Source organism: Octopus bimaculoides, chromosome 5 (genome assembly GCF_046866305.1).
Source record: "Octopus bimaculoides isolate indiv1 chromosome 5, ASM4686630v1, whole genome shotgun sequence".
In the NCBI taxonomy this organism is placed as follows: domain Eukaryota; kingdom Metazoa; phylum Mollusca; class Cephalopoda; order Octopoda; family Octopodidae; genus Octopus; species Octopus bimaculoides.
This window is the reverse complement of record NC_142932.1, coordinates 86,826,800-86,842,856: the sequence shown is the minus strand read 5'-3', so window position 1 is coordinate 86,842,856 and position 16,057 is coordinate 86,826,800. Positions and strand designations below refer to the sequence as shown.

The 16,057-nt window shown below is 34.2% G+C and overlaps 1 protein-coding gene across 1 annotated transcript in view; it reads left to right on the top strand.

Annotated features, from left to right (window-relative positions):
* The window catches only part of LOC106878746 (serine/threonine-protein kinase 31), a 55,102-nt gene that overhangs the window by 5,420 nt on the left and 33,625 nt on the right, over window positions 1–16,057 (top strand). Inside the window, 9 exon segments of the mRNA XM_089352525.1 lie at window positions 577–665; window positions 2,063–2,111; window positions 2,113–2,183; window positions 6,137–6,219; window positions 7,417–7,514; window positions 11,980–12,132; window positions 12,368–12,448; window positions 14,295–14,444; window positions 15,031–15,368. Coding sequence (XP_089208651.1) covers window positions 577–665; window positions 2,063–2,111; window positions 2,113–2,183; window positions 6,137–6,219; window positions 7,417–7,514; window positions 11,980–12,132; window positions 12,368–12,448; window positions 14,295–14,444; window positions 15,031–15,368 — 1,112 coding nt within the window.

The window sequence follows — 16,057 nt, the reverse complement described above, 5'->3', positions numbered from 1 at the left end:
CCTTTACGAACGATCCAACAACAAATACAAAAAGAAAGGAAGGAGAAACACTGATAGTAAAAGAAAACTATTTCAGTATCAAAGCTGAAACGATCACATTTCAATACTGTAATGACAGATACTTTCATTTTAATGGTTTCATTTTCATATACATACCTCATTCTAATTGGCGGGAATTGTAACTTATTTCGAACAAAAAAAAATAGCCACACATCTTTTTCAAATATGATCGACAAACATTTATTCCCTACAAACTGTGAGTTTTTTGGAAAATCTTTTCGTAAATCTTGAGATTAACACCCGCACGATTACCTACCTAACCCTAACACTTTTAAATTTGAAACTTTCAGGTTAGTGGGTCATGGAAGGATTACAGGGGGTATGAACTTGGCAGTTCATTTTAGACTGATGAGATAGGTGACAGTTGACGTTCAGCTGGACTATATGTAAGTCAATATTGGCTGAAATAATCTAGGCAAAGAACTGATGATTTTATTTTGAAACTTACATTTAGAAAAATAAAATATAATATGAATTGTGTTTTTTATCACTGATTTATACATCTTTTTCTAACAGAAAAATGTTGGTCGTCTGTTTTCTAAGTTTGGAGAAATCCAGTCCATAATGGTTAGAGATGACAACAATACCCCAGGCACTAAAATTTCGTAAGTGGTATTTTTTTGTCTTCTAAGTAATATTTTACACTTAAATTTTAGGTTATTGAAATAAAGGTTGAAAATATTTTTAGGTTTAAAAATTATGACTGTTTAGTGTAGCATAATGTCTTGATGGATTCTTAATAAAATAACTACAATTGCATTATATTTTAACCAGATATATATAGGGCTAAAAGAGTAGATTATACAAACATTTTCGAAAGATATTTGTTGATTTATTATGAAACTAACTAAAAATGTTTATATTTCAAGAAAGAGATAATGTGTATCTGATTTAAGATACTTAACTCTTTCAGAGATTATCTTTTCAGATTCATTGATTTTGGTCTTTTTTTTTTTTTTTTGTTATTTAAAACATCAGTATATAATTTGGGCCTAGAATCTACTAATAGATGTATTTACAGGAGATATAAAGATGTTCAAAACTTAAGATCTAACAAGGCTAGCACCAACATCCTCTCAACGATTAGCCAGAGAAGATCTTTAAAATGAGAATATCTGAAATAAACTTGACTGCTCTCACAAGCAAGAATACTAAAAATGACCCGAACCCCTTTCAAAAATTAAGTAAAAAAAAAAACAGAAAAATAATCCAGAATCCTTGTCCAGTACCTGATCAATTCCAAATCTAATTAGTTTGTGCCAGTCACGAGGCCAAACATCCCTGAAAGTTTCATCCAAATCCATCCAACGGTTCTTGAGATATCTTGTCCACAGACAAAATAAACAAACATGGCTGAAAACAATACCTCCGCTTTAGCTAAGGCGAAGGTAATAAACAATAACAAATAAATTCTAGGTAACTAAGCATTGTGGATGGTTGCTAGGGCATGTTTTTGCGATGTTTGCAGAATCTTCAACTGATCATCTATCTGTCATAAGCGCAACATGGTTCACAATTCTGCATAGCTTGTTATTCCAGATCAGCAATGAATGAATCTGTAATAAACAAAGGCTATGTGTATTAAGAATTATTAACTAAGTGGAACATTAACCAACTGGTGATGAGTTAAGCAAGAAACTGAAGAGTTTATTTGAACATTCAAGAAGTATTTTTTCAGTATTATGTATTATGAATCAGAAGTTCAAGCTCTTTACTGTACTAATTAACTACTTGTATTAATAAACTATTTATAATTTATATGACTATGTTTTGTATATTACGTATATAAGGAGTTTTGAATTCCTCTGTTATTGACTATATTGTTGCTAATAGCTAAGGTAGCAAGAAGAAGCAAGTAAGCTTATGATAATATTTAGTGCCTGTATTTTAACTTTGAGAAATCACAAGTTTCAAAAAATAAAAACAATGTATTTTATATTTTTTCCTATATTCTAATCCTATTATTTGTCTTCAGTTTTTCCACATCTATGATTTCTTTTAGCTATGTTCGCTTTTATTGTGATGAAGATTCCAAGAAAGCTGTAGATGAAATGTAATGGCTGTGATGTTGATGGAAACACCATTGTAGTAAGACGTACAGGAAAAAATGATAAAAGACACAGGTGAATACAATAAAATTATTAGATATTGTTATTCCTTTCTGAACTATTAAAGTACTGTAAACTAACTGCATTTCATCATCACCTTTGCTATCTTCATTTTTATGTCTGTTTTTGTATGCTTACACATGGACAGATCATCTCAAGCACTGTCTCACTTCTTATAATCACTCCTTATATCTTTGTTAGATTGAGCATTCTGAAGTCATCTTTCATCTCTTGTCTTCCTCATTGTTCCTTTCCTGCAGTTTCCTTCTACTTGGGACTTCTTTACTTGAATGTCTGTACCAATGCAGTTTTCTCTTTGGCACATTGCATCTGACTCTTCTTATACTTAGGTTTTCTTTCATCTCATTTGTACTGTGTTACTCATACAAGCTTCTCTCAATTCTTTGAAGCCTTCACACATCCTCCATATTTAATGCACACGTTTTGCTACTGTGCAATATTGCATTGATACACAAGCATCAAACAATATGTCCTTCACTGGGAGAGTGAATCTTGTATCAGCAGAAGTAATTGCTCCCTGAATTTTTCCCAGACCATTCTTATTCTGGCTATTCTTTTGGAACATCTACTTTTACTATCAGCTCAGTCACCTAACCAACCTGTAATTCTACTATACTTTGTGCACTATAGTTTACATTAGGTACACCATAATGAAATAATTACCTTCCCATTTTTTGCTTATGAAAGGGCTTTAAGTTCTGTCTTCTTTCCAGTGATTAAAGCATTGAGTCTAGGTTTTACTTTCACACATGAAATTGTTTCTGAATCTTCAACAGACTCAGCTATAAGTACTAGATCAGCAGCATACAGGAGGAATTCTTATATACAGCTGGTCTTAAATTCCCTTGTAATGGTTTGAAGAACTACAATAAACAGAAGGTGGCTGAGAACCAAGCCCTGATGGCTATCTATCTACACACTAAATTCCTTGCTGAAATCTGCTGTTAGCATACCTGGAAAAAGCTTAAAAGCCATGTCACTCAAACCTAGTTTTCTAGTGACCATCAAATTACAGACCCTGTAACTTGATTGTCAAAGCCTTTTTTTAAGGTCATGAATACTAAGTATTGTGCTTTTGTCTTAGCTAAGACCTTTTGTAGTCGTATCACTAGGAATACAGCCTTGGTTGTAAATTGTCCTCTCTTAAACCCAAATTGCATCTCATCTAATTTAATTTTCTTAATTCTGCTAAAACTCTTTTAGAACCAGTTACTTTCAAAACCTGGCCCATCAGTTTGATGCTTCTTTGTAGAGTGTGTCTTCTTTGCCCTAGTAGCAGTTGATGCTTATACTGCTGTCCCAGTTATTAAGTGTGACCCCTCCCTTCTACCTGATTTTCTATGTAAATGACATGTTCTACTTTGCTGGATATCTTTCACTTTTCAGTGACTATTCCTGGTCGTTCAGTTGCTTTCTCTGTCTTCATATCCTTAATTGTGCTTTATTACATATAACTGTCAACTTTAATTGCTGGTCTCCTTGTTGGATCTCCTTCCTCTTTTCCCCATTCTTAAAACTCAGAAGCTTCTCAATAACATTTCCATGTCTCTTTCTTTTTGGTGTCAGTGATGGTAAATGCACTGTTATCATTCTAAATACAGATTTCATCAACACTTTCTTGCTTTGTATTGATACACTGCCTTGCAATCTGGAAGATCTGCATCTAGTCCTCTTACTGTCAGCTCCTCTCCATGCTATGTATACATAGTATTCAGTATCTCTTGTAGCAACTTTGCTTGCAGCAGTTCACCTCATAGAAATCTCCCAGTTGTATGTTATGTTATCACTCTTTTTCTCCCACATTTTATCACAAATGCCAACTACAGCTTCTTTGAACCTAAGTCTGGTCAAAGAATCAGTCAGCTTCTGTTGTACCATCCTTCTCATGATTGTCTTGTTTCAATAAGTCTATTTAGTTCTTATCTTGAAGTTGCTGATCATTTATTTATGTTAACCGGTACATTCTTCACAAGGGGAAAGACTTAGTATTTACATCATCATTTAATGTCCCTTTTACCATGCTGGCATGGGTTAAACAGTTTGACAGGAACTAATGAGCTAGAGGGCTGTGCTAGCTTCAGTGTCTGTTGGTATAGTTTCTACAGCTGGATGCCCTTCCTAATGTCAGTCACTTCATAGAGTGTACAGGGTTTTTATTTTTTCTGCCACAAACACTGGTGAGGTCAGCAAATACTCAGACAAAACCTCTCAACTGAGTGGGTTATAGTGTAGGGATATGAAAGTATAATAGAAGGCAAGGAGCAGGTGTCTTGCTGAAGAGATGAATACATAACTTCCTTATCTGGAAAGAGAAAGAGCTATGAGATCAAGGTACAAGGGAATATGAAAGTCAAAGACTAGGGATAGAGGAACAGAAAAGGTGGGTTGGTAAGTGAACAAGAATGAAAAGAATGTGATAGAGGATTAGAAATGAAGATTTTTAAATAACATATTGAGATATTGTTGTATAGATACATCACTTTTCTTTGTTCACTGAGAAAACTGGATGTAGATGAATGTCTTGGAAATATCCAAGGCTGTGTTTACAGGTGCTCTAAGGAAGGTTAAGTTTGGCAGCAAATACGTTGATGAACATAGAGGTTCATTTTGGTTCTGTTTATAGCTTTTTACTATTCATTATAGTTCCTGCAGCTATAATTTTGGAATTTAAGATGTGAAGAAAGAGGTTTGATCTTATGATACTGGCCCACAAGAAAGATGACAAATAGTAATATTATGTCCTGTTATTTGTATTTATGTAACATTCTCTGTTTTTTTTCCCATCTTTGTTTTTGTATACATTCACTGCTTTCTTCCAAGGAATCTAATGCATTCACCTTAGTTTTTCCTTGGAACTGGCCAGTTTGGAGCAATCACGAATATAACCAGCTGAAATTGCAAAGATAATCTGGAACTCGACTGAGGAAAGAAAACTCTGAATGACCCGTCCTTGTTTTCTTTGTATCATCTGTCTGAATGTTTTGTTGTCCCTTTTTTTGTATCACCTAATTGTCAGGATGTTTTGTGTTCTTGTCCCATTTTGTATAATTATGTATATATATATATATATATATATATATATATATATATATATAGCATTATTATTTAACATCCACTTTTCTATTCTTGCATGGGTTAGAGAGAATTTGTTATGCCTTTACCTGTTTCGAAGCAAGGTAATATTTCTCTATGGCCAGGCATGTATGGCAAGGGGTACATACACACACACACACACACACACACACACACACACACACACACACACACACACACACACACAAACACATGTATGTATGTACATATATGTAAGTGAACTTTAAGTTAGTTAAAATATGTTTGTGACATATTTCAGCTTCTAAAGGCAAATTCACTGCAGTTACCATGGAGAAAAAAAATTCTCTCTCATGGTAAAAAGGTGTAAAAACACCATATCTGTCTCTTACTTCCCCCTGTTGGATTCCCAGATGCGTTTCTAACTCTTTAGCCATTATCAATGGGAAATACTGAATAGAGGCAACTCTGGACAGACTTAATTAAAGCTGTAGCTTTAGCTAAAACACAGTCAGCAGCATTGACTAACGGGCTTCTTTCAGTTTCTGTCTATCAAATCCACTTAGAAGCTTTGGTCAACCAGAGCCTATAGTAGAAGACACTTACCCAAAGTGCTGCACAGTGTGACTGAACCTGAGACAACATGGTTGGGAAGCAAGCTTCTTCCCCATACAACCATACCTGTGTATACACACACAAATGCATGCATGCTGTATTCAATCCATGTCAGTATTTAATGGGTTAAAATGAAAATTAATTATTGAGGTTTGTCTAAATATATGTAATTCTGATACAAATATCTATGATTTAAATATTTTATAATCAAAATATTTCCAAAGTGTGCTATTAAGACATAACATTTTTTTTTCTTCCAAATATTTGTTTCTTTTTATTAGAAAACCTGGAGAGAAATTCCAATCTGTAGGAATGAAGTCAGAGAAAAAAAATGATAGAATTTCAAATAGAGGACCAGATATAGGTAAAAGGATTTATGTTTGAGTTATTTTATATCTTCTTGTAGATTCCAGTGCCATGTTTGGATCACAAATTATAGGGAAAACGCAATTTATGAAATTGTTCCTTAAAACTCTAAATTTTGTCTGTCAATGTTTTCAAAAGATGTTTTCTTTCATATTTTTATAGCTGCAACATTTTGATAATTATTATAAAAAATATAGCAAATAAATAGATAAAATAAACCAAAATATTTGTACTGTATTCATAATTTTCATAGAATTTAGAAATAACAAGAGACACTAGCCTATTGTAAATAGGCTAGTGTCTTTTGATAAATGGAATTTTAGTGTGAATAACCTTTATGGAAGGTGTTATGAACATTTTTAATAATTATTACATTGCAGTAATTAACAGTATATTTTTAAACATAATACTATATTTAAAGGTATTTCTGTATACTACAGTAATTAAGGGTGATTAAAGGCATTTGTGGGTAATAGAGCAATTAAAGGTATTTTTATATATTACAATGCTTAACCCTTTAGCATTTAAATCAGCCATATCTGGCCCAAATATTCTACATGTTTTATGTTCAAATCAGCTACATTCCTTCCCTGATACCTACCCTACAATGTCATTTTAAAAATATGCAATCATATCAAAATTTTGAAGCTACAAGATAATGCATGATTATTCAAAATGTGAATAAATAGGCATTACATTTGATAGAGTTATCTAAATGCTAAAGGGTTAAGGATTTATGCTTATATTACAATGATTAAGGTTATCTGTATATAGCACTGAAATTAAGAGCATTTGTATATAATACGATTATTAAGGGTATCTGTGTATAATAGAAGTTTTAAAATACTACACATGAAAATTAAGAACGTAGAGGAGAATATATTTTGTTGTTGGCAAAAATGTAGAGATATTATAACTGAAGACTAAGTAGTTGTTCTAGAGTTTGGGTTTATGTTATTGAAAGGTATTTTGTTTACAAGCATAAGTTACAATTTCACAGGTATGGCAATGTAAATAGAATCCCAGTTATAGTGATAGATGTATAATATTTGTAGACAAGGAAAATGTAGAAGTGTAATTTTATAGTTATACCAGTTGAAACCCTTATCCAGTTGGTAGGTATTTGGATATTAATGTGTGTTAAAAATGCACAATTGTTTTATTTATATGAAGTGTATCAATGACTTTTGTATAGTTCCATATGAAGATCGACCAAATCGGCACACAGGAACCAATAGGCCAGATGGAAAGAATTCACGATGTAGCCAGTCATCACCAGAAGATCCTGCTGATGTAAGACTACTGAGTTTTTCAATTCTCCATGTCAGCATGGACAGAATTTTTTTTTCTTTTCTTTCATTTTTCCATGTCAGCATTGGACAAAGTAGTTTCTGAAATATGCAACAGATATTTAGTAATTGGCTATGCGATTTTGCTGTCATGGCTTGTGATTTCAGTGGATAGTGTTGGGCAACACCTTGGTGGCTACTTTGATGTACATGCAAGCTATCATTATGGTATATGGAATTCTGAGGAATCAAGGTTCTTGCAGTTTTGCAATAGAAATGACCTAAGCATTTGCATGTATGGTAATGAAACCTGAGCGTAAAATGAGGACAATATATGAAGACTATGAATGATGGAGCACAAAAGAGCTGAGAGAAAAACTTAGTAGCAGAGGAATCAGTTGTAGTATATAAGAGAGAAGACAAGTGTGGTAGAAGTGCCAAGTAAACCAATGTAGAAAATATCTTCAGAAGAGGAAGTCCAAAGAAGATACAGGAAAAAGTAGTGAAGGCTGAACATCAGAAAAGAAACAACCAAGAATTGTTTCCTTTTGAGTTCACAACAAAGGTTACAAGTGTTGAGACTTATCTAACCTTTGCAAGCATAGAAAAACATGTGTAAAATGCTGTTTCTGTTGCTGAGGAATTATGAAGGAGTACTGAAAGTTCTTGTTTTAAGGGTGTCGCAAAAGGCCTGGTTGGAGGCCCAACCTTCCAAGTTCTTTTACAGGTCTTAGAAAAACTGAAGGATCACTGCAATAAGAAATATATCTTTGTGTATATTTGTATCCATATAAGTTACAGTATCCATGGTCTGATCAATAAATATCTGGACTATCGCCATAGTAATAATGGTTATGGCATACAAAGTGAAACCGCTTGGTACAGATTGACCTCAAACTCTGCTGTCTATGTGCACTAAGTTTTAACGTTCTAGCTCACTTCTGCTGTTTACACTAGTACTTGGAAGTAATGTGTGATCATTGCATTGACCATGACGGAGAAAGTTGAGCAGAGAATTTGAATCAAGTTTTGCCAAAAGCTTGGGGATACCTGCTCAGAGGCCTATGCAAAGTTTTCAAAAAGTTTTCGTCATTCTTGACACAGTCAAGGAGATCTTGTGCAAATGAAACCTGAGTATCCATTTGGTTGGCTGAAAGCAGTTTTGGCATAAATTTGGTAGACACACGTCTTGTACCCAAATCTTCAGTGGTAATGGACTGAAATGAACCCTAACTAATCTGCACATCTTCTGATAACTCAGATGGTGATTTGACAATTTCCCCTTACAGCTGCATACACATCTGCAATGTTTTTCTCAGTTCTGCTGGTTGTGGGTCTCCCAGAACGTTCATCACTATCAACATTTTTGGGCCATTTTGGAAACATCTGAACCACTTGTACACTTGTGTGTGGCTTATACACTCCTCTCCATACACTTTCTGCAACTTTGTATTGTCCTCTGACAACATTGTCACCATGACAACATTTTCTGTCATGGTCAGTGCGATGATCACATGTTACACATGTTACTTCCAAGCACTGCAATGGTCAAGGTCAATCTGTACCAAGCGGCTTCACTCTGCATGCTTTAGCTTCCTTACCATGGCAACAGTCCTGATACTTATTGATCAAACCTCGTATTTGACTTAGTACTTACAGTTTCCGCAAGTATTTTCATGTTTTACTAATGGCTAGGGTAATTCTGTCTATTTTAATATTTAAAATGAAGTCTTTTTGTAGAGGAGGAGCAAGTCCATGACTTCTGTAGGTTCTCTCAAATTGGTGAGATTAATACAGCTGTAGATCCTTTTCTATGGGAAAAAACTATGGGTTTGATCCAAATGTTTTATATCCTTCTATACATTGGATATACAAATTTCACGATGCAGGGGTAGACACAACTGTCTTCAAATGATGTACTTCAAATTACTCCATTAAACATGATACTCCAATAAATACAAACTCTCAACAACTTCCTATGACTTACATGAACTCTCAACAACTCCCGACCTCTCTGGTCTCAACCAATACTACTCTTTATAATAGTTCAGCTAGTCCATTCTTCCAATCTCACTGGGGTGTCAATGACAACATCACAACGTCTCCCCTTTTCAGATTTACTTCCTAGGGTTTAATATTTCTTCCATTTAGGTACTACTTCCAACCATTCTGTTTGTTCCTCTTTCTTGTGCTACTACACCTAGGTTCGATTACTTGTGGCATTGGTAAATCAAAGGTGTCGTAGAGCACTTCCATGGGTATCTCTTTTCTTTTTTTCTGTATATCTATTTTTTAACTGGTTTAGATATCTTTTGTGTTCCAATTTTTTTTCCTCTTACCATATACATCATTTTGCCTATTTGCTTTGTTCCTACTCTGTCTTTCCAACCCTCTCTTATATTTTTATATATTTTGAAAAACACCTTGTCATTGATATTAAAATACTTTGTTGTATTTTTAGTGTTTTCCCTATTTGTTTTTACTGGTAACAGCTTGTCAAAAATTGACATTATTTTTCACAAACTTTCTTTTGTGAGCCCTGGCTAGATTTTCTGTTGAGAAATCCTTCCCAGAATTTTTTCCGTTCAACCTTTTATTTTTTTCTGCTCTGCAATGAGAGCTTTTGTCAGATTTTTTTGACAGTTAAAACATTTAAAATTTATAAATGGACAGTTATTTTTAAAATGTAGACCTCCGCACTCATAGGTCTTGATCTGTGTTTTTCTTTTTCCTTATCCATTACAGGTCCACATGCATGTATGTGAGAGTAATCCTTTTCCTCAATTTTATTTGCATCATGTTGTAGACTAATAATTCTCTGACATTCCTCTGCCACTGCTTTCCAAGTCAAATTCTGGTCCTGTTCTAATTTTGTCAATATCCAGGCATGTATCTCTGCATCTTTGCTTGCAGTTAACCCTTGAACAAAAATTAGACATTTAAACAAATCCATTCTTTTAGTTTGAATTTTCTTTTGACGACTCTGGCATAGGTAACGAAATCTTCATCTTTTTTTACTCAATTCAAACGCTCCCAGTGAGTATTGAACAGAGAACTTCTCTCACTGAAAAGTTTTGATAACAATTTGTTTCAGCAAGACAAATTTCACATGGTTTTTGGGGGCAGAATGTAGTTACAGTATTTTTTGTGTTTAGCAGGGGATAATTTTCTTAAAAGTAGTCGTACCTTTTCATTGTCAGTTCAAATTTTGCATTCCTCTTTGAAGATTTCTTCATATCTTTGGAAATATGGAGAAAAAATAATACCTTCTTCTGGCCATCTGGCAAGAACGAACCTAAAGAAATTTTGGACTTCAACATTAATTCCAGCAACTGTTGGTATTGTTATAATTGCTGCTGTAACTGTTGTTGCTGTTGCAACTGCACCATGGAGGCTAATAAATCTTCCATATCAACTAATTTTTCTTTGATTTTGTATCAAAAGAAAATGTTAATGTCGGATGTAAGCTTCGAATAAATTTATCGCTACTTTTGTAAGTGGATATCCTCGTTGCCACTTTTATATCTTCCTATACGTTGGGTACACTGATTTCACAAAGCAGGGATACACACAACTGTCTTCACGCGATGTACTTCAAATTACTCCACTAAACACGATACTTCAATAAATACAAACTCTCAATGATCTCAATGACTTCCACAAACTCTCGACGACTCCTACAACCTCAACCAGTATGCCACTCTTTATAAGAGTTCAGCTAGTCAATTCTTCCAATCCCACAAGGATGTCAATGACTCTCACCACAACAAAATATCTGAAACTAAGCTAAATGGATCAATTCTCACAGGGATGATAATAAACTGGAGTGGTTAGTTGAAAGAGTTAAAATATTGCAAACTTCTCACCTGTAATGCAAGATTCTATTGATTTATATCTAAGGGGTTAATTGAGGCAAATAAAGTCTCTGCTTGCTAAACTGTTTTGACACATCTAGTGTGACAGGATATCGTATTTTTTAATCTTATGATTTGTTTGTTGTCTGAAACTTAACATCACATCTACTTTTCTGCTTTTTACTCAAGAATTTTTGCACATAAAATAATTTTATATTGCTCAAGACCTTGGAATTAATTCAATATTCTTTAACTTCATTTTGTCCCCTTTACTAATTAAATTCTCTTTTCTTAAAACTCATATTAATATCCACATTTTGATAGAATCAATAGAGCAATGGGTACAACTATATCTTGTATTATTTAAGTTGTGCCCTTTTATGCTGTAAGTTTCAATCCCACTGAGGGTGGATTTTGCCTTTCATACTTCCAGAATCAATAAAACTAAATACCTGTCATGTGCTCCGCTTCCCTTGTGATTGTGTTATAAATTAATATTTTGATGCAATGAAAGTTTCCATCTAAATATTAATGTTACATTTGTTGTTTGTTACAGTTAAAAGCTTCTTACAGTCTTTTGTTTCTGTTATTTAAAAATTTTTTTTTTTTTTTTAGGAAACAGTATTAGTGAGTCATGTTGAAAACTGCAATGTTATCTGGGTGCAAGTAGTGACTGAAGATGTACAGGAAAAACTGTTATATGTCACCAACCAGCTGGCAGAAGTCTGTCCAAAAGCAAAGAAAGTTGAAAAAATCCAGTTGAATAAAGTATGATTCAGTATTCTTTCTCTATTTAAGATAATTGTTTAATATTTTGGGATTTCTTGACAGTAGATGAAATTTCTTTTTTATGTATAACTACATGAAAATCTGAATCTACTTCAAGAGTTACCATTTTTATTTCTTCATGAAACTCACCCAATTTTATTATTGTTTACTAAAGTTCAGATTTTCCTTTTATTAGGTTTCTTGTTAATTTTACTACTATTTTTTCCCACTTCAGATTTTTGCTGCCAAGTTTTCTGAAGATCAACTTTGGTACCGGTGTATTATCAGAGAGCAGCAGCAACATTTGTCTAGCAAGGTAAATGGATGAATTTGATGAACAGCCTTGACTCTCTTGTTTTAGTATAATAATGGTTTCTAATTTATCAGTTGGAACCATATATTTGGGTGAGGAAGTAGTTAGTTTATCATTACCCATCCTCTTTACTTTAATACTTACTTTATTAAGAAACTTCAGAGGAATGAAGGAAAAAAGTTAATCTTTGTACCATTTTAATTCAGAACATAAAAGTAAATATGACAAGGTGTTTTGTCCATTTTTGTCCTCCTGTTCTACCACACACTACCCTTTCCAACAACACCAGTTTGTCCACTATGACTACTCACTTCCTACTATGTCCAAGCTGGCTTTTTTCTTTAATTTTACTGAATTAGTCTGGAAGAAAGTGCTGTGTCCCTAGCTTTCACATTCCTCCAAGACTGTTGAGATCAATACAGTTATTGTTCCTCTTCGACAGTTGATGACTACAGGAAAAAACATACAAGAATGGAATTCCAGAGGGCCAACATTCTGAGGAGAAAAGACTGGGTATAGTGGTTAATGTGGGAACTATGGGTTGGGGAGGGGTGAACACAATATGGTGGGGTGAGAGGAGAAAAGATGAGTGGGTGAGCTAGGTGGGACAAAGTGGAAATGGTACGGTTAGTGTTGAGGATGAGTACAGGTTATTGTTACATTAGAAAAGCTATTGAGAGACCAAGTATGGTGTCTGTGGGCCAGAGGTTGGAGTGTTTTGGTCAGTGTCTTCATATCAATTAAGTCAAGTGATCTTTCTTTGGCAACAGTATTTATATATATTATTCGCTATTAAAGTCTCTTGTTGTCTCTTTATGGTCTGGTCACTAACACATGCATGACCAGATGTCAGTAACCAGCAGTGTTCCCTCTAAGCTGTACACTTGTGTGTACATACATGGTCGTGTGGTTAAGAAGCTCACTTTGCAACCATGTGGTTTTGGTTTCAGTCCCACTGTGCAGCACCTTAGGCAAGTGTCTTCTACTATAGCCCTGTGTGGAACCTTTTGTTACATGCATACACATGTTTGTGTTGTCCACTCCACCACTGCTTGACAACTGGTGTTGGTTTGTTTACATCCCATAACTTAGTGGATCAGCAAAAGAGACCAATAGAATAAGTACTAGACTTAAAGATATGTACTGGTGTCAATTTGTTTGGCTGAAACCTTTTGAGGTGGTGCTCCAGCATAGCTGCAGTTCAATGACTGAAAGAAGTTAAAGGTGACATACAAACTTACGCACAAAAGGATGAAATTGAAGATGATTATTCACACATGTACTTTGCAGAGAAAAACAAAATTTGCACACATCTGCAGCTAAAAGTTAGAACATTGGTAAATATATAAACTAAGGACCTTGATACTTAATGATATTTATGGCACAGGTTTGGCTGTGGTTAAGAAGTTTGTTTCCCAACCACATGGTTGCAGATTCAATCCCACTGCATGGCAACTTAGGTCTTATACTATAACTCCAGGCTACCAAAGCCTTGTGAGTGGATTTGGTAGGCAGACTCAGTTAGAAGCCTGTCACTTGTGTTTGTGTATATATTTCCTTGTCTTGTCACTGTCATACAAGCAATGTTATTCATTTCCAATGTTCTACAAAAACCTGTTTGGTCACAGGGAACTATTACCTCGCTTGGAAACAGGTGAGAGTTGGCAACTGGTAGGGCATTCAGCAATAGAAAATCTGCTTCATTAATTTCTATTGGAATGCAAGCATGGAGAAGAGATGTTAAAATGATGATTTTTGTACAAAAATATACGTTTATGCGTAAATGACTAAGTTCATGTGATTCTTTTGTGTCCTTAAATACACTGCTTTGTCTTTGTTATCATTTTAGGTTCGAGTATCTTTCGTCGACTATGGGAATGAAGAAGAGACCTGTGTAAATAATCTGGTTGAAGTTCCTCCAAACATCTGTGAATTTAAGCCATTTGCTCGCAAAGTCATTTTGAACCTTACGAAATCCAAAAAGTACATGGATGAAAAAGTAATTGTTTTTTTTTCTCTTTTTTCTTTTTTAAAAACTAATTTATGATATTTGCCAACAAGACCATGGTATATTTGCCAATTAGACCATGGTGTATTAGTCATTTTTTTTATTTGTTTATTTTAACTTAGTTCATAGGTCAAATACAAATACCAGCTTGTTGCATGGTAAGAATAAGACCACCAAAAACTGCAATATGAAAAGGATTCAAAAGAATAACCATCCTGCATCATTTGTCATGTGGGTTAACAAAGGGTACATTTAGGTTGCTTCTGATAAAATCCTATTGAGGAAGTTTCTGAGGACTCTGCTCCCTCAACCCTCCCAGGAATATTGGACAAATGGATGGATTTTAACTTAAAAATCAACATTTTTTAATAGTTTTCTTGTTAGTTTTAGGAAGTAAATAAAAATATACCTTAATAAAGATAATTTATGTATTATATGGTTGCATAAGTAAATGTTACTGTTATCCTATACATGTAGAATCTTAAAATCAGTTTCCATTAAATATCAACACAGAGACTTTCTTCTTGCCCTATTATTAATATAAGCTTTGTTGTTTTATTTTCTATTCATTATTTAGGGATTGGCTTTTGTAAAGGAATTCACAAATGGAAAATTGCTAAAACTACACCCAGCTGGTCGTTTGTCTGATGGCACTGGAATCTATGGGGAATTATTCTATGATGGTTTTAGTCTCAGTGACCTATTTGTGCAGGAGGGCTACATTGTTAAAAAGACACTCCCACAGAAAAATAACTTGCAAAATTCTCTTAGCTCACCTAACATGATGCCATTAAATTGTTCACACCAGTCATCACGACCTTCTTCTAGTTTGGGAAATCATGCACCAAGTCTTTTACCAACCCCAGTCAGTAATCTGGAGCAAGTTAATTATGTGAACAAAAATACATTGACACAGTGAGTACTACTACTACTGATTATATAATGGTGATGAAATGACAGGATTGGATCAGTAAAGTGATGAATAAAATGTTTTGTGATATCTGGAGATGTTTCTTTACATTTGGGGTTCAAATCCCATTAAGGTGAACTTTGTCTTTCATTCAGGGTCTCAATAAAATAAGTACTAGTCAAGTGATAGGATTGATTTAATCAGCTACACTTCTACCTCAGATTGTGCTTGTCTCAGAAATTGAATATTGTTCTATAAAGTTTTTTAATTTAATCAGATTTCATTGATTTTTATAAATATTTTATTATACAATATAATAACTGATGTTTCTGAAGGGAAAGTTGCATGTTGGCATGTATGAAAGGAGCTGTGTTTTATGGCAATGAAACATGGATAATGAATGGAAAGCAGCAGTGAAAGCTGAAAAGAGTGAAACGCAGTGGATAAAAGGAGAGAGGAAGACAATGAATTGAGGAGCATGATTGGAATAGAGCCAGAGATGGTTGATGGGAGAAGAAAAGGAATGAAAGGGTTGGTCATGTGCTGAGGAAGGATGAAGGTGATTGGGTGAGATGAACGTGGAAAGAAGACTAGGAAAGACATGGTTAAAGATGATAGAGGATGAAATGAGCAGTTGTAGAGTAAAGAGTAAAATGATGAAAATTTAAGAGGTTTGTAAGGATAATTCCTGCTT